We start from the raw sequence: 23,408 nt of genomic DNA, 5'->3' as shown, positions 1-23,408 counted from the left end.
AGTATCAATCAATATCATTTGTGAAGCCCTGGGCAGTCAGAGGCTGACTTCATTCTTCATGAAATGAATTGCTTTGCGGCTTTACCTGTTTCAAGTATTAAAATACTAATAATAATAATAATAATAACCTGCTATAGATGGATCTTTTCACCAAACTGGCGTCACGCCGGCTGCGGGACCTCGTCCGCTTCCAAGCGCGGCAGAAGGGAAGCTCCAAGCTCTGTTTTAAAATGGATTCTCCCCGAGATGTCAGCCCCTCTCTGCCAGCAGTAAATGTTTCCACCACGAGGTGTCTCAGAGGTTAAAGCGCTGGAAAAAGAAACATGGGACCCGCTCTTCCCGCACACAAACTGGCCCTGCCTGACTCTCACCCCCGCTCGGGAAGCAACAAAAAATATCGAGTGTGAAGGGTTGCTTTTGCCTTTGTTGTGTCTCAAAATACTACTATCTACTTAAAATATAACACCGGTGTTACAACTTCTGAAGATTTTTCATGTTGTACAACTAATCTACTAAAGTGATTTGAGCCATGGTAAGAGTGGCCTGTGGCTGAAAAGACCTGTAGCGGGCTTTAGAGTATTTGAAAGAGGGAATCAGGCCACGAGGTGTCTGAAGTTACGGTGTCTCAGCTGCCATTGAGCGCGGGTTAATCATCAGGTAAGTAACTATCTCAGCAGGTGGTTGATTTAGGTAATTTTTCCCTAAACCGCTTCCTATAAACATCAACAAAAGACTGACAAGAAGAAATTTGCGTTATCTCTACATTATTGATTGCAGGAGGAAAGAGCAGCATGTGTCCAACCTGCTAATTAGGAATAATTACCACATGAGGTTCTGTAAGTGTCCCATGTACAAACAGTACAATTGCATGAATCACTGTAACGTACCACCGCTAAAGAAGCAATTAAATGTTGTGAGGAGATGCTGTGCCTGTGTTCCCTGGACATTTTCAACGTAGAGGGAAACAATTTAATGGCTGTTTGCACAAATTCAAGTATGTCACGCAACTAGAGATGGTTGGGAATTGTAAAAATCAGGAAGGAAAGGAGTGGAGGAGATGGGAGCAGGGAGGCACCCCAGGCGTGCAGGCTGGTGTCCTTACCCCTGCTGGTCCAGGATCAACCTGTCTGCCGCAGCAGGGATTTCTGCAGCATGGTTTCATTATTCTAGGGCTCAACACAGTTTAATGAATAACAGCGTTACCTTTTATAGAATAAAGGAGAAAGTAAAATGCCTACGGCAAGATTCGGTGCCTAAAGCTGAGGCGGGATGAAAGCAGCGGGGAACGGCGGCCGTTCTGCTGCACAGCAGAGCTCGCAGCAACTCTCTGTGGCACTGGATGATGAGACTTCTCCCTCCTGTACAGTTTTCACTCCCTCCTTGAGCACGGGTTAAATCTGCTCTCCAAGAGGCTTTTCCTGTGTACCACAAATACACCTGCAGGCCATTTCTGAACCCAGATGAGTGAAAACGATGCAGGGCCCGATATGAGACCACAGTGACAGTCAAGCACATTCAGAGACTGAAAGAAGATGTCTTTGCACAGTCACACCACTGATTTCAGTGGATATAATCTTGATTCCTAGTGGAACAAAAGAGATTCTAATCAGGCTCAAGAGTCTACAAAAACGATAATATAGCATCAAAAGTACTTCCAGAAACTGACTTGTGGATGGCGTACTGATAATTTTGAAGGCTACAGAGCAAAAGAAGAGTCGCTGCTGCAGAGCAGCATCAGCTCTTCCTAACACCGACTTAGGGGTAGAAGTCTGGGTGCCACATTCGCACGTGTTGGTCACTATCTGTTTAAATATTTCACAATATACGCACTTTAGCTCCTTCATCACTGTTGACTCTGTGATTTCAGAAATCCAGTGGACTTATCCGTGTTCTGGGCTTATTTTCGCATTTCCGCAGGGTTGTACAGGGACAATGAATGAACACAATTTCCTTTGTATTTATAACTAGATTCACTTTGGGGATCTGAGAACTGCCATATTTGGTGTGCAAAAGCTGATGGCTGGCATGTTTGGCAACAAAGGCTCTACTATTTAGACTTAAAAAGAAGATGCAGAATAGATTTATAATTATTGTAATTAGAATAAAAGCATGATTGCACTGAACTTAAATCCCGGGCTAAATTTCATATACACCCACAAATCCATCCAAATAGAAATTAACTTCATTAATACTGGATCATTCCCATTTCAAAAAAAGACTATTAATTATTGCTGAGGCTTCTATTTCTTCCTAGCTGTTTACATCTTTCCACCCTCCAGTTCATGGAGTGCTTTGGATAACGCAGCATGTGCAAATCAAATCCCTTGCAGATGTGTGACTGCTCCGCTCTCGTCCTGCCTGCTCACAGCCAGACCTGCTCCTGGATGTTCTTATCAAGCGAAATACAGAGGGACATTTGTTTGCATGAGCAGAGCTAGAATATTCTCTTTAGAGTCCAGCTTCCTCCTTTCATCCCACCCACCATCAGACACTTCCTGACATTTCTCCTGCAGGCAGAGCAAGGCAACTGCTTTTCTTTTTTTTCCCCCCTTTTGCAACGGCTGCTCCTTCAGTAACGTGTGGGTGGTGGGGGAAGGGGATGTTATCTCAACAGCAAACACAGCCCAGCAACTCTGGGACGTGAGGGGGAGTTTCAGGATGAAAATAGGCCTCTGCCAGCCCTCCTGCGTTTCTGTATCTATGACTAAGCAAGCTGAATGCGTCGCTTTTTAAAACTTGGCTTCTCTCTTTCCTTGATCTTTGTTGTTTCCAAGCCTCCTGCTCCCCTTTGTCCTCACAGGCCCCTGACATAACCAGTGCCCGGGGGAAAAGCAAATCCCGCCCAGCCAGCCACCCCCATGTGCTGGCAGGACAAAGGCAGAGCAGCTACCGAGCCGGGGCACAAACCCCCCTCATTGCTGGCCCTGGGACAGCCTGTCCCCCCATCTGCTCAGGCACTGAGAGGAGACTCCACTAGCAATTGTTTTTCCACCAAAATATTCGCTGGTTTTGCTTATGTCATTGGAATTGTGCACAGCACAGGGTCTCACCTGAAACTAAGAGGTTTCCGGAGTTGTCTCCATCGGTGGGACAGAAACAGCTGCTGGTGCTCACCTCCTGCCAAGCCAATCCTGCTGCTCCCCTGGGCAGATTGCTCAAGGGACCAGCAGGAGAGTAGGAAATCCAGCTGCCAAGCTCCAGATCATCTCGCCTAGACCGCACTCAACCTCGTTCCCCAACAGAGCCTCCCCTGAGTTTTAAACACGATCTCTGTGCACCCAGGCCAGATGTGTTGAGGTCTGGGATTTCGGGAGCTCCCGCTTTGTTTACACTGCCCAATCCATCTCGTCACACTTGATGTAGAATTAGGCTCTCATCACATCCAGTCTCAGTCCCCCACAACGAAGGGGACAAAGCAAAGAACCACATTTCAACTCCAAGCCTTCCTTTCCTTCATCTCTCACGCTCCTTTAATTCTCCAAGTTCTGTTTCCTCCGTTTTCTCATCACTCTGTCCCTACTCTCAGTCCATCCTATCCCACAAGCACACAGTGCTGCGCTGGTTCCATTCCTGGCATCACATGCCAAGGGAACTGGCACGCTGCTCTTCACAAGTCTCATGCCTGTGTCTGGACTAGACGCTCGTCCTCCTGTTACAGTGTCCGCTGGAGGCCAAACGCCGTCCTGGCAAAAGGTGGAATTTACAGAGGGATTGAGCACAACCTGAATGAATCTGTTGATTTTGCTGAGAAAACTCCCCTGGCAATAGCACAGTTAGGAGCACAGAGCGTGTTTGTAGAACAGTGACTTGCCAGTGTTGCTGCACTGGTCCCATCTACGATGGTTCAACCCTTCCTAATGCCGTATCTTGGGAAGAGATAACACTTTGCTAACTCTAAACTCCCATATTTTCAGGCAGTGCAACCTACATTGTTCTTCTGAGTCTCTCCTTGGGCCCCTGATGTGGGTATGACACGCCACAGCCATGTTGCTCAGCCCATCTTACAATGCCTGTGCTATTTGGATGCTCACTGAGCTCCCTGGAAAGGAAATGGTTTTCGTTGTTATTAATCTGCGCTTGGCCCGAAACACGCAGCAGTACTGCAAGAGTGTGCAACTGCAATTCTCTGCAGAGAACCTGCGCAAGAACAGAGGAAGAGGCACCCGGGTCTTGGCGGGCACGGCTGGCGGGTTTTCTGGGTGAACTATATTCAGCTGTGCGTGCCCGTGGGCATGTGGAAAGATCATTCATCCAGTTCATTGAACTGCAGCCTGCATGCGAAAGGAGTTTCATGGCTTCTTTTTCAAATGTCACTGTTTTAAAGACAAACAGCGTCACGCAGAACTGTGCAGCAGATTATAATATGGGCACTCCAGGGGTAAATTAAAAAGCAATTCAAAAACAAAACCGTGGAACAATCTTATCTTTTCCCTGCCTTATCTAGGCATTTATCTAGGTCTGTTCTGCACTAGTTATCACCACATTATCTACATATTATACAGTGTCTTTTTTAGCCACATTAGTACATACATAGTTCATTTAGAGACAAAAGTAAGTCAGGTCTGAACAAGCTGGAAAACCTCCCTCACTAGTTCAAATGGCCTATTCAGAACACACCGGGGCTGATCTGGTTTTAAATGGGGCTGCTCACCGTCACCATCTCACCTGGCCCAAGCAGCAGCTCAAGCAAACCTTCATTCAGGCATACAATTCAACATCGTACGGTTGTACTATGATCTATTTTAATGACAGGATCTATTTTTAACAAAATGTTTTGTTTAACGGTCTGAAAGCATTTTCCTTTGCTTGTTTAAAGTTCAAACATTTCCATCAACTCCCTGATTTCTAGATCACGGAAGGAGGGGCTGGCCACTTGGGGAGAATATCAGGCTGTTGTCAGAGGGTGTAGGGAGGCAACTAGGAAAGCTAAGGCCTCCTTAGAATTAAACCTGGCAAGAGGGGTCAAGGACAACAGGAAGAGCTTTTTCCAACACATGGCAGGTAAAACTAACAGCAGAGGCAATGTAGGCCACTGATGAACGAGTTGGGTGCCCTGGTGACAGAAGATACAGAGAAGGCAGTTACTGAACGCCTTCTTTGTCTCTGTCTGCTCTGCTGGAGTCTGTCCTGAGGATCCCGTACCGCTGAGGCCCCAGAGGAAGGCAGGACAATGGGGGAGTTTGCCTGGGTTGATGGGGACTGGGTTAGGGAGCAGTTGGGCAATCTGGACATCCATAAATCCATGGGTCCGGGTGGGATGCACCCGCGGGTGCTGAGGGAGCTGGCTGAGGTCATTGCTGGACTGCTCTGCATCATCTTTGCCAAGTCTTGGGAAACAGGAGAGGTGCCTGAGGACTGGAGGAAAGCAAATGTCACTCCAGTCTTCAAAAAGGGCAAGAAGAAGACCCGGGTAACTCTAGACCGGTCAGCCTCACCTCCATCCCTGGGAAACTGATGGAACGACTTCTCCTTGGTGCCATCTCAAGGCAGATCAGGGATAAGAGGGTCATTGGGGCAGTCAACGTGGCTTCACCAAGGGGAAGTCGTGCTTGACCAACCTCATTGACTTTTATGAGGACATAAGATGGATGGATGATGGCAGAGCAGTGGACGTGATCTACCTTGACTTGAGTGAGGCATTTGACACAGTGTCCCACAGCATCCTCACAGCTGAACTGAGGGAGTGCGGTCTGGATGAGCGGTAGTGAGGTGGACTGCGAACTGGCTGAAGGGAAGAACGTAGTGCACTAGAATGTCTCAGAAACCAGAGGTTGAAAACAAAAAGTGAGTTTGTTACCCTTAAGATCTTAATTCATAAACCAACATCATCTTCTAAGGTCTTCCTCCTGACTTCTGAATACTTGGATTTCTCAACATTGTCACTAATTGTGTAGCTGGTTTAGAAATATTTCTATTCTAAGAAGCCTATTGCTTCTTTTTTCTCTATTTTCTGCCTTCCTAGAAAATTCCATTCAGAAATACGTGGATTTTCAGTGTTCGGATCATCTGCACATGTACAGCACATCTGTGCCACCATACACATCTGGACAATTACACACATCTGGACAGTTACACACATCTGGACAGTTACACTCCTGCTTTTGCAAAGCTGTGTGCACACGCCCATTTCCACACAACATCCACATGTCCTGCTGGCTGCGCAGGGCACGTGTGGACGTCTCCGAGGGAACCCTGACATCTGGCAGCCCTATATTTAGACCATATCAGAATTTCTAGCTATCAAAAAAAATGCCAATATAAAGTAATATTAAAATCTTTTACTGTCACTATATTTTGTGCCATTCTTTTAATCTGTAGCTATCTCACAATTAAAGTTCTTTTTGAATAATTAAATTCCACCTCAAGCTTACAGTTTACATATAACATCTTTTGTCATTAAAAAATCCCAGATTATGATAAGAAATTTCACAAAATCACTCATCAATTAGAATTATGTTACACTTCAGGATGAGGACTCTTGTATAAGTGAAAAGCACTGTTCATAGCTTATGAAATTATTACAGTAATTATTTCATTGTCATTGGAATGCAATCATTTCTAAAGAGATATTTGACAGGATTTCCTAAATGAATCCCAATGTTATATATCTGACATTTTGGGCCCGATGAAGGACAGTGTTTCCATAAGGTTCACTTCATTCACCACTGACATGCAGCTGCTGCTTAATACCAGCTTCGAATGGTGCAAATCAGATAAAGCTAGGAAGCGGAGATTTCTCTTTAAGACCAAGTTTTAATTAGCAGTTAGATCATTTAAGTAGCAAGGAGAAGGGAACACATTGTTCTTATCAACTGCTTGTGGGTGCGGGTAACGTTTGACATTGTTCACCATAAAAAAAGGCAACAATCTGTATCTTGTGCATAGTTTCAAATTTTTTTCTTAATAGGCCTATGTCCTGCTAACGTTTTGCGTGCTTAAATTATCGGAAAGCATGACAATGACAGGCAACGTTACAAAGCTTTAAATATTTAGGTTTTAACCTTGAAAGGTTACAGTGATTTTTGCAAAAGAAATGGGATCTCTCAGGTATTTCAGGCTAAACATACATGCAAATCTTCACGGGCTTAAGTCCTCAGAGCCTGTAAAACATCCACTATAAGAACTTCTGATCAACAACAGATGAGGAAAAATGTGGTCAAATTTAAACCATTCATTTCAACATTAAAAACATGGCTGTTTCACAGTTGTACCAACAAATGTTAAATTAACTAAAAAATTACATAATGGTTCATTCATGAGTGATACAGCAGAGGCACAACAAACAAAAACCAGATTGGTCTGTATTCTCTGGCTGATTCCAATAAAGGGAACAAACCAAATGTTCTGCAAATACTCCATACTCCAAAACCACTGGGCAGCACATTCAGCACAGGAAGGAAGCGCTTCTAGACTCCATGGCAGCACAAAATTAAAAGTGAATAGACTTGGGCTGAAATGTATGTTAAAACCTTTCATTGCTTTGGTTTGGAACGCAATGACTTTGTTCAATTATGGTTTGGGCTGCGCTGAGCATCCTGTCGAATAAACACATACATACCCTCTCCAACGGGAAGGCTGTGGGTCCAACGTGTCAACTTCTGGAGCGTTCCCGGATGGAAGTTACGACAACCCTGGTTTGCCTCGTGCCGCTGGAGGGATCTGCAGGGCGCTGGGCACGAGGCCGCGTGTCCCGGGGTGGCCAGAGGCACCAGCATTGCGCCATGGAGGTGTCGTGGCGGGAGCCGCGGCCTGGCGGTGCTGAGGCGGGAGCGCTGTGTCCTGGCCTGACACACCAGAGAACCTCGGCCTGGCGCAGCCAGCCCGGTGTCACCGCTGCCTGCCACCGCCACAGACCAGGATGGCGGCCATGCCACGAGGTTACAGGCCCTGTGGCCACCATGGGGCCAGTCGAGGCTCGCCCAGGGCCTCACACATCCCAGTACGAGCCTCGCACCTCCCGCCCCCAGCTCGCCTGAGGGTGCCCAGCTCGGCCCCGACCCCCCCGGCCTGGGGGCGCCACCCCGCCTGGCCCTGAGGAGGCCGCACTGCGCCTGCGCGGGTGGGCGCGGGAGGCGGGGCCGCGCGGGCGTGCGCAGGCGCGCGACGCATGCGCGCTGGGGCCCCGCGCTGGGCTTGTCGTTGCAGCTTTAAGAGGGCTCGCGGCCTGGCGAGTCCGACCCCCCCGCCGCCCTGAGGGAACCGCCGGGCCCCCGCGCCTGCCCCCTCCTGCCGCCGCACGGCGCGGGGCCGGCCCCGGCACCCCGCGGAGCCTCCCCCCGGCGCCCCCCGAAGGGGAGGGAAGGCTGAGAGGGAGTGACCCCCGGCCCCTCGCCCCGGGCTGGGACAGCTGAGGGGGGGCGCAACATGGCGGAGGCCAAGGAGGAGGGGCCCGGCCCCCGCGGCAGGGTGAGTGGGGGGCACGAGGGGAGGTCAGAGGGGAGGGGTCAGGGGGCGGGGGCAGCGCGGGAGGGGCCGGGGCGGCCGCGCATCGCCGGGATCCAGCGTGCGAGGCCCCGCCGGTGCCGCCGCTGTCCAGGGCCCTGACGGCCGGGCCCGCCGGGCCGGGGGCTCCGCAGCCTCCCCAGGCACAGCACAGCGGCCGGACCCGGCGTGCGGGGCCCCTCCGGCCCGGTGGCCCTGCTGGCTGCAGGCCCTGAGCAGCGCTGTCCCTGCTGCTGCCCGAGGTGTCTTTAGTTTTCTCTTAGTTCTCCTTAAGGAGCATGTCCAGACATCATTTGGCATCACTTAAATAATAAACTTACAGCTAACTAGGATCCATCATCACCATCTGTCTCCTTGTTTAAAACACGGTGTTGTTGTTGCTCTTTTTAAATGTATTTCAATTGTCCATGTCAAGCCATAGTGAGTTGCCAAGATGGCAGTTTCAGCCAGTTCTCAGGTGCTCAGACTGCAACCATTGTGTGAGCACCGTTGGCCATGCTAATCCTGAGACGTGGTCCTTCGTTCTCACGGCTTGGTCTAAGCACGCTGGGCAAACTCCTCTGCTTGAAGAAATACTGTGTCTTTTAAACAAATGGAGGGTTCTTTGTGCCCACGCCTTGTAGCCCTTGAAGCGACTGAGGGAGAATAACTTTTTAAATGGTGCTCAAAATAATCTTTCAACAAGTCAAGTCCTCCTTCCTGCATGCAAGTTGGTTGAAACCTTTCTGTTGGGAGTGAGGTGAAGTCGCATTTGTAGTTGGGTGGAAGAGTCCACAGTCCATGACAAGACACTGAGCTGTCCAGTTCCCTTTTCCCAAAAATGAAGTTTTCCCGTTCTCCAGCCTTGAGAAGGACAAGAACACTAGCTCACGTTTTCCATTCCTATGCGTAAGAGAGGTTTAAGTTGCTGAACTTGGTTCAGGGAACATGAAACTTGTGATTGCGGTGAAGCTAATTGTTGCTAGACAGAACAGTTGGCCTTCAGGGTCTAATTGGAGGCGTTGCACAGGCACCGTTTGGCTATGCTGCAGTTATGGAAATGGACATCATCACTAAATTGTCTTAGACCCAAATCTTTCAGACACTTGCACTTATTTTCAAGCAAACTCAAAGAGTTTTGCAGAATTGCTCACAGATATTACATAAACGTATAGATCTTTGGGGGAATCGTGATTTTGCCTGTCTGCAAAAAGTTTAAAGTGAAGTGGCTGCATGTAGGCCAATAACTTAAGAAATCTTAACTTAAACTTCATTCCCAGTAAGTGAAATGTTAGCGGACGTAAGGAAATGCTTTTACATCATGAGGACAGTCAAGGTTGTGTTGTCTCTATCCCAATGTCTAGAGGGCTCTTTGTGCTCATTGCATTGATAGGCTCAATTTTTCTGTTGTGTTACCTGGTCTTCCCAGCTGAAAAAAAGAAGGTTGCCTTTTTTCTTGTCGAGCTTGCCACTTATCTGCTAAGGAACAACAAAAAAGCATCGTCAAGTTAGTGCCATCTCCACCAAGTTTTAAGTGCAAAAGTCTCCATCAGTTGTTCCTCCATGTGTCCCTGAACATTATGGAACGCGTCCCATGCTCTTGGCATTGACAACAGCCTTTGTTCCTGCAGAAGCAGAGAATTTGTTTAGTAAAATCTAGGAATGGTGCAGAAAAGTTCATGCATCAAGAAGTTCATGAGGAACATGGGGATAAGTGGATCCTTCCTGGCTGCTTGAGTGACAGATGGAACCTGTGAAGAATGAGCTGGCTTTAATTAAAAACTGAATGACATAATCTCATTTAGAAAGTTGTGGTACTGAGCTACTCTTGAATGGTACAAAGACGCTGAAGACTTCTCTGCAAAGGCTTGTGAAGCTCTCAAAGGATCCTTTAATGTCATAATCTTTGAATCCACCTTTTTGGTAACAAACCCAAAACCTAAATTTTACACTTAGTCCTTTTCCCTTTTGATAGCTGGTCCAGATTCGGAAAAATATTTGAAGTCCTTTAAGAGCTTGGATAACTTTAGTATCAAAAATCCAAGCCTTGAGTTGTTATAGTGCCATATGGAAAAATTACACTTTTTTTGTAGTTTTTGGCAAAATTTCTGCTATCTCAAAACTTTACCAAATTGGTTGGTTAAACATATCTAAAGAAAATGTCCTTGGAGAGAGGATGCCTATGGAATGCAAGCTTCACCTCCGTCCCTTATTTTCAGGCAGAATAACGGAGCAGACGTGGGTTGGTGTTTTTAACTGTCTCGCTGTGATGGTTGTGGTGTCCTTGCTGGTGTTTTTGCAGACAGTCTGTTTGTTCGTGTGACGGGGCAGATCTCGAGCGCCCTGTGAAGCAATCACAGTGGCTCTGATCACACAGTACTCGTGGGTTTTCTGCCTGCTTTTCCAGGTGTTCAGGCATTTCGTTCTGAAGAGCCTTGGATACTTGTAATAGTATCTGCAAAGAAGGTGGAACATCCAGCTAAGCTGCCTATTTAAGAACCACTTCTTCATAGGAAAAGTAGAAGCCAGATGGGGCAACAACTACAAATGGGGCTGGAATTGTGGCAACTGAAAGAGAGTTTTTATAAAAACATGAAAGGAGAAAATCATAGAATTGTACAGGAATGTGGAAGAGAAGTGGAACAGGCAAAAAAGAAGCCCGAGTTAGGAAGGTCCTTTGAAGAATAATGTAGATCACATATCTGCTTTTCTCACTTTAAGGGCAGAAATACTGAGATGGAGGGAACTGAATATACATACAGACTGTCCAGTTTTCACCACCAATTGGTGATGTTGGCACCGAACTCTTAGGAGAAGCGAAAAGACTTGCAGTACCTCATGGTGGATGGGATGATTCACCAGTGTGGGCCTGTTCATGTGTGAACCGGTTGGTGAACGACGGCTGATAATCCCCGCTGTGTTTATCAACAAGCAGAAGTTGCTACGGTTGTAAATTTTCCCAATGTGCGTGCAGAGGCTTCTAATTTGAGGACACATTCTAATGAAAAGCAGACTTAGGCTTTGGATATATTTCACTTTCTTTAATTTACAGGGTTGGGGGTTTTTCCCTCAGTAGCAAACAATTGCTAACGTGGTTAATTATCCTCTTGGGGGAGACATTGAGTAGAGGGAGGTTGCAGTACTGACTAGACTGTTACTCTAATTTGTTCCGAGTTGTATTGTGTGGACTGGTTTCCCTCCAAAGCCACGGTGATGGCTCTTCCTCAATGAGCTGCTCAGCTTTTGGGTTACACAGAGTTAAGGGAATTGTGTGCTTTGCAGAACACAATCTAAATAGCCATCCTTTGGAAAGCTTTGGCCAAAAGTGTACCTATGTAATGTGGGAAATGCTGTCTTTCTCATAGGATGCTGAAATATGTAACTGAACTGAACTGTTTGCGTTGGAATAATTGCTTACTGAGTATCACAGCAGAAACAGACATTGTTATGGTATGGACCCTACTCTGATTTTGGTGGTTTTTACATTCGTGTAACTTCAGTTTAGTTTTTCTGACTGATGCTGCAAGAAATAGGAGTTTTCCTAATTTCAGCTCACAGATTTAGTGTAACCAAAATCCCATAAATCAACAATTGTTTGTAGTGTCTTAACCAGCAATAGGAAAGTTCAGTGCGTAGCCAGGGGTGAGGTTTCGAGCGGTGAAGTTCTTTGTTTTTAGAAGAAAGCCTTTATTGTGGATGTCTTGGTTAATTCGCTGGATGTGTGTCTTGTGTCTGCACGTTTCTTAATTTGCCAAACCCACAAGTCTTGCAGGCGTCAGATCAGCACATCAAACTGGTGTCTTGGCAAAAACCATTGCAAGGTGAAGCCGCTTCCTTCTCAAATCTATGGTTTTCTGGGCAGATGGGAGAAGGGCTCAGCTCCCCCTGTGTTTTTTGTAGGTATAGATTAAAACCACCGATCATTCAGAAAAAGTAAGGCATGCTGTGACTTTGTGTGTTTGACAGACTCCTTGACTTGACCCCACGTGGGTTGGTAACAGTTTGTAGCTTGTGTGTACATGTTTGGTGGATATAAACCGTAAGATTGACACGGGCTTTGGTTGGAATTGCTTGTAAAGAGTCAGAAAACTTGGCGATGTTGTAAAAACCTGGGGCTGGAAAGGGGCGGTAGATGTACTCCTGTGCTGAAGTGCTGCCCGTGATTTCTGGTCAGTCATTCAGAATTCTGAGAATGCACAAATGAAATGGCAGCAGCACACACCTAAATCTTCTTTCACAAAACTTAAAAATCAAAGATGCATAAGTAAGTGAGTTGCAAGGTAAAAGCGTGTTTCTGGAGCACAAAGACAGGGAGCCACAAGGAACTGAAGCATGCCTGCCTTTGCCTGTTTACATGGATAGGTGGTTGTTTGGGATTTGCCTTTAAAAATACCCATCATAGTATCCATTTGGTCACCCTTAGACTAGAATAGCGATTAAAAAGACTCTTTTAAAGTCTCAAGGACACACTGCAATGTCTGCCAAGCTCGTGCTCTCCCCACGCACGGCTCTGAGCCTGTTCCCACCCACAGAGCACAACGCGAACCGCAGGGCTCCTGGGCTGCCGGGCCACGCGTGGGGGCCAGGGCACACGTGGTGGGGTACCGGGCCACGTGTGGGGGACGAGAGGCCGCGTCTGTGCCGCGGGTGGCTGTTGGTGGTGGGGGCCGGCGTGGGGCTCAGGGGCTCCGCAGGCCCCGCTGGCGGCCCCAGCGCCTTGGCCACACTGACACTGCCGGGTTCCCTTCCTGCCGCAGCGGCTCGGTTCCTGCAGCAGGTGTTGCCGCAGCCTGGCTTGGCTCTTTGTTGCCCTCTGCTCCGGTTCGACCCCATGTCTCTGGCCGCGGTTTGGAGGAGAGCGGATCCACTGCTGCGTGCCCAGTGTTCCCGTGGTGGAGGCCCCCGCAGCCCTTTGGGGACGTGGTGTGGAAGGTCAGGGGATGCTTCCTGGGCTCACCTGCGTCAAGAATAGCAATTACCATTTAAATTACTTTTATTTTATTGTTTTTAAATCACGTCTTACTTATCAGTTTCATTACTTCTGACATGGGGGGTTATGCTGTGTATATAGGAACCAGGAAACTGTATAGACAAGAAACTGAGAATCATCACTGACTATTTTTAATTGCAGTTTTCTTAACAGCTGCTTCCTTTCCACAGTTTGCTCATGGGTGCAGTAAAACCTAGGATCAAACTTCAAAAGGCTTGCTAGAAAGATATGCGCATATGTATGTAAAGTTCTTACGTTGTTTTGTTTATTTTTTTAAAAGAAATTCTCTATTTTGCATACAAAACAAGGTTGTAGCCATAGGCAACTTCTCTCTTTATATTGCGCAAAGCCAGTCTATTAATTGTTAAAGACTGTTATGGAATGACTAATTTATTGGGGAGATACATATTTATGTGCATATAGATACATATGTATCCACATGCACAAGCTTACAAACACTTCCCGTAGTTTCCTCTCTTTGGATTTACACCATGTGGGAGTTCTGGTGATTCTCACCATCAGAAACTGATGGTGGCTTAGATAAGACTGCTGGTGGTATCAGATGCTGAAGCTCCTGTTTTATAAATATTTCCAGTCGAAGCTTTTGACCACAGACACAGATCTTCCTGCAAGTGATATTAGAAACAAACTTCTTGCTGTCATATTAGAAACAAACTTCTTGCTGTCAGCTGAAGCCTGGGACAATATGTTGTCATGCTTTCCTGGAGCTGACTGCTACTAAACCCATAGTTCCCATCACAGTCCTGTGGAATATTGGATTTATCTACTATATGAGTTAAATGAAATTAGAGATGATCCCTTTGCTATCAAATCGCATTACTTTGCTTAAGATGGCTTAAGAGTTAAGCGTGAGCAGGATCTACCAGGAAAGAAAGTGCAGAGCCAGAGAGTCGTCAATGGGGCGGAGTCCAGTGGAGGCCCGTATCTAATGCAGTGCCTCAGGGGCAGTGCTGGGGCCGGTATTATTCAATATATTCATCAATGATTTGGATGAGGGAATAGAGTGACTGTCAGCAAGTTTGCTGATGGCACCAAGCTGGGAGGAGTGGTGACACTGGAAGCTGTGCTGCCATCAGAGACCTGGACAGGCTGGAGAGCTGGGCAGGGAAAAATTGAATGAAATAGAACAAGGGCAAGTGTAGAGTCTTGAATCTGGGCAGGAACAACCCCAGGTTCCAGTATAAGTTGGGGAATGACCTATAAGAGACGTTCAAAACCTGCCTGGACACCTTCCTGTGTAACCTCATCTGGGTGTTCCTGCTCCATGGGGGGATTGCACTGCATGAGCTTTCCAGGGCCCTTCAACCCCTGACATTCTGTGATTCTGTGAGCTGGGGTTGTAGAGAAAGGGGAGATGACTGAATGAATGGCTGGTATCTTTGGGGCAGAAAGGAAGTATGCTAATGAGATATTCTAAAGGGAACTTTAATTATGCTGAGCGTAGAGACTTCTTCAGGCATTCTTCAAGCATGCCATCAACTTTAACGTCTGTCAGAGAATGTTTAATGAAAACAGATGTTTTGTACAGCACTCAGAGTCATCGTCTGGTTCTTTTTGGTTGCTGACATTCGTCGTCTCGTTCCTGGTAGGACGCTCAGCGTTATGTTCCACTGTTCCTGGAACATTCCCTGTTAGAGATGAAGCCTTTCACAGAATCACAGAATCCACTGGGTTGGAAAAGCCCTCAGAGATCATCAAGTCCCACCCTTGGTCCAACTCCAGTCCATTGACTAGATCATGGCACTAAGTGCCATGTCCAATCTCAGTTTAAAAACCTCCAGGGCCGGTGAGTCCAGCACCTCCCTGGGCAGCCATTCCAATCCTGACCACTCTCTCTGCAAAGAATTGCTTTCTAATCTCCAGCCTCAATTTCCCCGGGCAGAGTTGAAGCCCATGGCCCCTTGTCCTATTGCTGACTGCCTGGAGAAGAGCCCAATCCCCACCTGGCTAGAACTGCCCTTCAGGTAGTTCTAGAGAGTGCTGAGCTCAGCTCTAAGCCTCCTCTTCTCCAGACTGAACAAGCCCAGCTCCCTCAGCCTCTCCCCATAGGGCTTGTGTTCCAGTCCCTTCCCCAGTCTTGTTGCTCTTCTCTGGACCCGCTCCAGCACTTCAATCTCTTTCCTGAGCTGAGGGGCCCAGAACTGAACACAACACTCCAGGTGTGGCCTCCCCAATGCAGAGTACAGGAGAAGGATCACTGCCCTTGGCCTGCTGACCACGCCAGTTTGGATACAGGACAAGATACCATTGGCCTTCTTGGCCACCTGGCCACCTGGCTTTCTTGGCCTTCTTGGCACACTGGTGGCTCATGTTGAGCTTCCTGTCCATTAGTCCCCCAGGTCCCTTTCTGCCTGACTGCTCTCCAGCCACTCTGTGCCCAGCCTGGAGCGCTGCAGGGGGTTGTTGTGACCAAAGTGCAGCACCCGGCACTTGGCCCTGTTCAACTTCATCCCATTGGAATCAGCCCATTTTTCCAGTCTATCCAGATCCCTCTGCAGAGCCCTCCTGCCTTCCAGCAGCTCCACACTCCCTCCCAACTTGGTGTCATCAGCAAATTTGCTGATGATGGTCTCAATCCCCTTATCTAAATCATCAATAAAGATGTTAAACAGGACTGGACCCACCACCGACCCCTGGGGGACACCACTAGTGACCGGCCGCCAGCTGGATGCAGCCCCATTCACCAGCACCAGTTCTTAACCCAGCAGAGAGTGCACTTGTCCAAGCCACGGGCTACCAGCTATTGCAGGAGTGTATTGTGGGAGACAGTGTCAGAGGCTTCCCTGAAGTCCAGATAGACCACATCTGCAGCTTTCCCCTCATCCACCAGCTGGGTCACCTGATCATAAAAGGAGATCAGGTTGAATCCGTGCAGCTCATGTCCGTGGAAGCTGCTGTTTTTCCACATGTACCATTCAGAGGAAATGAAAGCTCTTAGATCATTGAAGAGTGCAGAATTTGCGATCTTGACCTGATACAAGTGTCTCACATAGAATTGAAAATTTTGACATTCCTTCCCTCTCTCCTCCACCTTCTATGGGAAGTGGCACTAATTCTGACTTTTCATTGTGTGCTTTTTCTTTGTGCTTCTGAACTTGTTAGAGTAAATGTGACTTCTCAGTAATGTAACAGTCTTAATTTGTAGAACTTTGCTTGGAGCAAGAAAGAAAGGAGAAGGAATCATGATCCTTCTTTTTGGTTTTGATCAGATACTTTTTAGCAAAGTATGTGGCAGCTGACCAAGATAATGATATAGTGCTTTCCTTTTTACAGTTCGAAGATAAATCTGATGCGGTATTTGATATTACAGAAAAATGTAAGTATTTTTATTTATTTATACAAGGCCATAGTTTCACAAAACATCTCTTAGAAGTATCATTGCTGCTGAAAAAGACTCTCTTGCCCTTCTCCCAGCCCTTGCTGCTCCTTCCCTCCCTGCATTGCCTTCTTCACAATTGTTACAGATGAGATGAACTGAAGTGAATGTTTTTTCTCTCTTTGGTTAGTTTTACTCAGTTCAGCTTCTGCTCTGCTGCGTGGTGAGTGGGACAGAACTGTTCCTGATGTCAGCAATGTTTTATCAGTAATGTTGGCCCAAGAATGTTTAGAGTATTCAAGGAATTGCAGCATCAGACAGATTAGCAAAGGACACACACTTGTCCTTCGATACACATGAAGGTGGTGAATTTTCTGACTGTTTATGTGTTTCTTTTCTCCCTAGGTGGTGAAATTCTGGATGCAGAAATGTCTGAGGACACTGACCACAACTTAACACCTGCCCTCGACAGCATCTCGTACAGAATACAGAATCGAACAGGATCTGAAAACTCCCTGCTGGATGATGATGATGATGATTATTTTCTGAACTCTGGGGATCTTGCGGGCATACCTGTTGTTGGGAGCGACAATGAAGATGATCAAAATTTTGCTCCAAAAGACACTCTTTCTTCAGCAATGCACGATGAAGACCATCTGGAAGAGGGCAAGAGAGTTACAGAACATGAACTGGACAGTGAAAAAGAAATTCAGATTCAGAATGCAATCCAAAAGGATCTTGCTTCACCATTTGAGCAGGGCCCTGTATTTAAATCAATGCGGAAAGATTTTAGCATAACAAGAGATAATGGCAAAGAGACTTTTTCAGCAAAGGACAAGAAGAGAGAAGGACATTTTCAAGAACGTGAAAAACGATTGGAAAAAATCCCTAAAGATATGGATTCTAGATTGAAAAGCAGTTTTCTTGACAAAGCAGGTAACTGTTGACATCGTAGACCTGGCTACCCCGCAAAGAGGAAGAAGGAACTAGACAGAAATTAGCAATGAGGGCTAGTTATTAAAACCATCATCTTACTGAAGAGAATATGCATGGCTGTGTGTAGGGCAGCATTTTGTAAAGAACCCTGAAACACCATGAACTCTGTATTAGGACTAGGATTTGCAAGAGGGCCTGGCAGCATTAGGGGCATCTCATCCTCCACAGCTTATTTCAAAGCCTCAACATATCCTTTGTTGTTGTGGTTTACTAAGCCAAGTTGGGTGACAGTTTAAGCTTCCTTTTGTTTTTTTCTCACTGTTTTGTTTTTTAACAGACCTTGAAACTCCTTAAAAGAAAAGATGCTGAAGTTTAGGTTAAGTTTGTTAAGCTTTGTCCGGCTGCCATGGGGAGAACCTAAGCGCTTGTCGTCTACTTCTCATTTGAGGGAGCCTGACGGTCACCTCTAGTCTTGCTGCCCCCACGCTTGTTTTGGACTTCCCAGGCTCTGAAAAAATTCTGATATTTAAGCTTTTTCTGTTTAGTAACAGTGTCTTAAAATCAGTGTTTCCAGGTTCTGCAGATGGTAGAGCAACAATACGGATGCTTTTAAAACAAAGAAGAGTTAAATATGTCTCTTTACTTTTACCTTCAGGTAGAAATCAATTGAAGAATATTTCTGTGCAAAGACGTATTTCAGAAAATTGTAAATACCTGCAGTTATAAGATTGTGGCTGAAAGCTGGGCAGCCTCAGGTAGAGTAGTCAGTTATGGCAACAGCAGTTGTAACTGCTTATAGGCAGCATGCGGTATCCAGGCAAATCCTGTATTGTTGAAAAGACACATGCTGAAAAAGCATAAGCTACTGTTTCCTAAGAAGTGGGGGGAAGAGGCAGAAGACCAGGAAAGCAAAGAAAAGGATGAAAGTTGTTGCTCTGAAAAATGTTTTCTGTCGAACTCACTGGGGTACAGAAAATTCTGAATAAACGATTTGCCTCGGAGTCTTCCAACTATTTTGCTGGAATGGGAAAATAATGACCCAATAGACTAATTTAAAAATGTCAGTTGTCTTTAAGGATTACCATCATCTTTGCAGGGACGAGAAAGGGAAAAGTTTCATGCTTCTGAGGTGCTGTCAGACTATGGGGTTGGGGATCAGTATCAGACTCTAGGTAGTTTTAAAGGAAATGCATTGGAATCTGTATTCATTTCTATTTAATGTATATGTTTTCCTCAGTTCATAATCAAGTAGAAGAAACATTACGGACGCAGTTAGCGCCACAAACTCCAGAAACTAACTTCAGGGTAAGCTATAGATCTTTCAAACACTTTTGCGAGTGCAGAAATATACTGGAATAATTCAAAATACGTATTTTGTATTTGAGTGTAAATTTGAGTATCAAGAAAACTGATCTTCTGACTCTTAGACATCTTTGCTACTTAAGCAGTGCCTTTAATTTTGTAAAATTTTGCTGACCCTCTGTTTGGATTGAGGATTCTTTTGATAGCCGTGTTCAGCACGGTCTGACTGACCGGTGAGCCGAATCTAGACCCGGATGCCTCCATCTGACCTGCTGCCTTTTTTCCAGACGAGACAGGGAACAGCTGTATCAACAGGAGACCGAATGTCCCTTCTGACAAGCAACTTAGTGAGCTGGGTGGCTCCTGCTTTGTCCAGCGGAGTGGAAAGGCGCGGGGGTGGGATGGCCGAGGGTGCTGCAGCTGCTGCCCCCAGCGTTTCTCCCACCTTCCAGAGGCAGGACCCATTTCTCCTGGTCTGCACCAGGAACTCCCCTTGGCAGCAGCCCAACTCCTCATGGCAGATGCAGGAGGGTGAATTCTTTTTCATATTATTGTTTCAGGAGTCTAGCTACCTATTTTCTAGTAAGGAATCTATTGGACAAGAGCTGGGGAATTCCTTTGCACGAAATATTAGAATTAAGGAGGAGCCTTTGGATGACGAATATGATAAAGCTTTGGCCCCACAGCAGGGACTGTTAGACAAAATTAAAGATGAACCTGATAATTCCGAGGTAAGTTTCCCGTTGCATTTCTCATTTTGGTCTGACAGCTGACCGCATAAGCTGGATGTAAATTCAGCAATTTCTTTGGTTTGTTGACCGAAATTTAACTTGAAGAACATAGTTTAGTAGAAGGATTTTTCCTTCTTATACTACCATGAAACCCAAACCCCCAACTTTTTGATGTCATGTTACCATGTCACTGAAGATGTTTTGCTTTTTAGTTAGAGACAAACCCAAGTGCTGTAAAACTTGCATTATTAAATCTGTGGCAATATAAACACGTTTTCTCAGCTCGATCTAACTAGAAAATAAAACACATTCATGTTTTACTGACTATTTTGTGAGTTGTCACAGGTAGAGCGGTGTAGTTGAAACAGTGCTATTCCCACTACTTCCCTCTTAAAGGTTATTGCGAGCACAGTGGTTCCTGGTTGTTCTTGTTTTAAATTAACACTTAGAAGTCTTACCTTAGCAAAATATTGAAATACGTGCACATTGGTGAAGTCAATTTAAGCATGTGTTTAAGTCACCTTCTCATTTGACACTGAAATTTTTATGACGATACAGGTAAAAGGTCAATCATTGCAAAATGGAGAAAGCCTGCCCGATGGATTGAGCGGTGCTGGGGCAGGGGTTGCTGAGCTTTAACTGGTCTCTGCCACTGGTTTGCTGTGTGGCACCACGGAGATGATCTGTGTTGCAATTCCTGTCTCCTCACAGCTAATATTTGGCTTATACGCTAAACTTTATGTGCAGTTAAAGGTGTGCAAAGCTTCCCAAGGGGATTCATCCCGCTCGCATCGACTCCAGAGTGCTGGTGTTCTGGTGCATGCATTGGTTTTTCTGGCATCACTCTGTGAACTTCTGCTAAAACTCCTCTTCTCTCTGGGCCTGTCATCCCAACATTTTTCTTCTTTTCTCATAATACTCTTGACTTGATAAAGAAGTAAACTAAGTATTTGACGCTATTCAGATTTCACTGCCTTCCTGATTTGTTCAGTGCCTGTGGGATTGTTTGATTTCAGTTTTCCTGAAGCGTATGCAGTGTCAAACCACGTGTAGGTTCAGTCTCTCTGTTTTGTCCTCCCAAGATGTCATCTGCTGGGTGGATTTGTGTGGAATGCAATACAAGATGTCTGTAGTTATCAAAGATCATATTAATAAGTGAAAGTGGAGACTTGAAGAATTTGAATATCGAATATTGTATTGTTCAAAGTATTAATTCCTGGAGTAAAATCCTGTAACCATCAACTCTGCCTGATGCTGGACAAGTGTGGGAACTGCTGAAGGTTCATTTTGTTTTGCTTTAGATTGGAATTACTCTGGGTTGGGGTTGGTTGGTTGTGTTTTAATGTAATTTGGAAGATAAGAGCATTTCTTACTGTAACCAATAGTTGGAGCTGAAGATTCTTGGCTTCCAGCACTTACACTGCTGTGAAACTACACTTGATCAAGCACAGTTGATGTCAGGATTTGCCTCCATATGCACTAAGGATAAAACAGCAGTTAAAATTCTTAAAAAACTGTATTTCTGCAAATAACTAGTTTTAAAACTGTAATATTAAAAAAACCCCAAACCTGATGCTTTAAACCCATAATCACAGCAGGCTTATACACAACTTAAAAGCTTCTCGAGGCGTTGTTTCCGTCTGCTGGTTCACACAATGAACAAATAGTGTTCTCCTGGGAAACCTGTTGGGAAATAGTTTGGTTGTCCCGGTACAGAAACTTGTTATTTTCCCCCAGGAGTAAGAGAAGTGTTAAGTTTTAGCATATATTCTGGGGATGTTAGTGTGTGATTTAGGAGACGGCATAAGCTGAGGGAGCAGTCCTGTGCCGCTGAAAAGAGAGCTTAATTTTGCTTAGTCCTTTTGAATTGGCTTTACCTTACAGCCAGACAGCAACCGCGAGTTTAGCTCAGTCATAACACGACATCCTGCCCTCACTGCTCGCAAATGACTATAAGTAGGTTAAATCTTATCATCTCTGTAGTTCCAAGAGATTATGCTTTTCAGCCTGTTAAGATTTACATGTAGAGTGTTGCAAGCTGCTTTGTGATTCAGCTTTCTAGGCAGATCACGGGCAGGAAGCACAGTGTCAAACATGAATAGCTGCTGGCGAGTACGCTGGTGATTTATAGTAGTCAGCTATTCCACATGCGGCTGGCTGGAGGGATTTGCTCGTCCTGTAGAAGGTGTGAGCTTATTCCCTTGTCAGTGAAGCCAGTCTGAGCAGGGACCGTGACGATCTGGCTCTAGCGGGCCCAGCTTCATGCAGCTAAGCTGGCCAAAAAAAGAAAAAGACTGCAATAAAAGGAGTTAATTTTTGACTCAGCGCTATCAAATAGCATCCTGGTCCGCGATGAGAGGTGGGGCAGAACCATGGTTGTCCCAGTTTAAAATTTTAACTGCTGTGAACCTTCACCGTAGGCCCCTCCAAGGTGCTTAAGTGATGGCTAAGTACAGAATGCTGCTCGCCATCCCGCTCTCTATTTCATTATCATCACCTATGAATGTGAAGATTAAGCTTGTTTCACAGAGCAGGGGCAAGGACTGCAAAGCACTTGTAGATGGAAAGTTTGTGTGAGAGGAAAGCAGAGATTTCTCTTAAGCTTTGGCTGAATTCCAAGGTGTTTTGGAGCACTGGCCGTGTTTTTCCACGGCTCCACGAGACCCCGCTCGTAGTTGCCGTGAGCCCCTGAGCAGGTTGGGTGTGCGCTGCTCACACAGCACATCTGTAAGCCTGGCTTTGGAGCAGGCTTAAGAGACTCGCTCTTCCTTGACATTCAATACAGCATTATGAAAGAATGGAAATCATGTCACCTGTGATTACATGTGTGTATTTGTTCTCCTTTTCCTTTCCCTTTGTTTTAGGAGTACGGCCAACAGCCAAAAACTCAGGAAGGGGAGCTGAAAATCAGTGCTGTATTTTCAGTCAGTGGCAGTCCTCTTGGTAAGGAATAGGCAAGACTAACTTTACTTAAATCTGTAAAATATGTCACCTTTGCAAATAGTCTTGCAGTTTGTTCTGCATTTTGTTTGCTATGTCTGATCCCAGTAGGAAGAAAAAAAGTTTGTTTTAGAAACAGAGATTATAAAATAATTGTATTTTTGAGGCATAGGAAAATAGAATGTGAAAGGGATGTTGAAAGTGCATTCTCAGTCTTAAGAGGAGTTGAAATAATCTGCTATGCATAAAACCAGCTCAGGGCATATCTTTATGGCGAGTTTGTCTGCTATTTAATTCTCCCTTAGACCCTGACAACCCAAATGAAGTCATAAGCTTTGTCCTTGCCCCCTGCACAGAAGCGAATGATGTGTAATACATATATAACGGTTACTCTATGTTTTCTCTGTGTTGTTTTTTTTGTTTGGTTGGTTTTTTTAGCTCCACAGCTGTCATCAGGTTTCCAGCCTGCTGTGGCGTCCTCTGGCATGAGTAAAATGCTTCCCTCAGTTCCAAGCACAGCTGTTCGGGTTTCCTGTTCGGGCTGTAAAAAAATCCTGCAGAAGGGGCAAACCGCATACCAGCGGAAAGGCTCGACCCAGCTCTTCTGCTCCACACTGTGCCTCACTGGATACACCGCTCCAGCCTCCCGCCCACCAGCTTCTACCAAGAAAACCTGCTCAAGCTGCTCAAAGTAGGACAGTGCTTGCATTTGTTCTAGTAGGAACATTACAGCTGCTGTTTTCATTGTTAA

At 45.8% G+C, this 23,408-nt stretch overlaps 1 protein-coding gene across 5 annotated transcripts in view; it reads left to right on the top strand.

Moving 5' to 3' along the window:
• The first annotated feature begins 8,103 nt into the window (after window positions 1–8,103).
• The window catches only part of LOC102088149 (zinc finger MYM-type protein 4), a 35,724-nt gene continuing 20,419 nt past the window's right edge, over window positions 8,104–23,408 (top strand). For 2 of the 5 annotated variants that reach the window (XM_065041609.1, XM_065041608.1), the window contains exons 1-7: window positions 8,106–8,406; window positions 16,706–16,748; window positions 17,154–17,684; window positions 18,922–18,989; window positions 19,547–19,717; window positions 22,582–22,660; window positions 23,096–23,348. In XM_065041609.1, the coding sequence (XP_064897681.1) occupies window positions 8,365–8,406; window positions 16,706–16,748; window positions 17,154–17,684; window positions 18,922–18,989; window positions 19,547–19,717; window positions 22,582–22,660; window positions 23,096–23,348 (1,187 nt within the window). In that variant the 5' untranslated portion in view covers window positions 8,106–8,364. Of the gene's footprint in view, window positions 8,407–13,581; window positions 13,650–16,705; window positions 16,749–17,153; window positions 17,685–18,921; window positions 18,990–19,546; window positions 19,718–22,581; window positions 22,661–23,095; window positions 23,349–23,408 lie in introns of those variants that run through there. The other 3 variants (XR_010468148.1, XM_021297474.2, XM_065041610.1) reach the window with 3 other exon arrangements.

Source organism: Columba livia, chromosome 26, assembly GCF_036013475.1.
Source record: "Columba livia isolate bColLiv1 breed racing homer chromosome 26, bColLiv1.pat.W.v2, whole genome shotgun sequence".
Taxonomy (NCBI): Eukaryota; Metazoa; Chordata; class Aves; order Columbiformes; family Columbidae; genus Columba; species Columba livia.
This window is presented reverse-complemented; position numbering and strand designations above follow the sequence as displayed.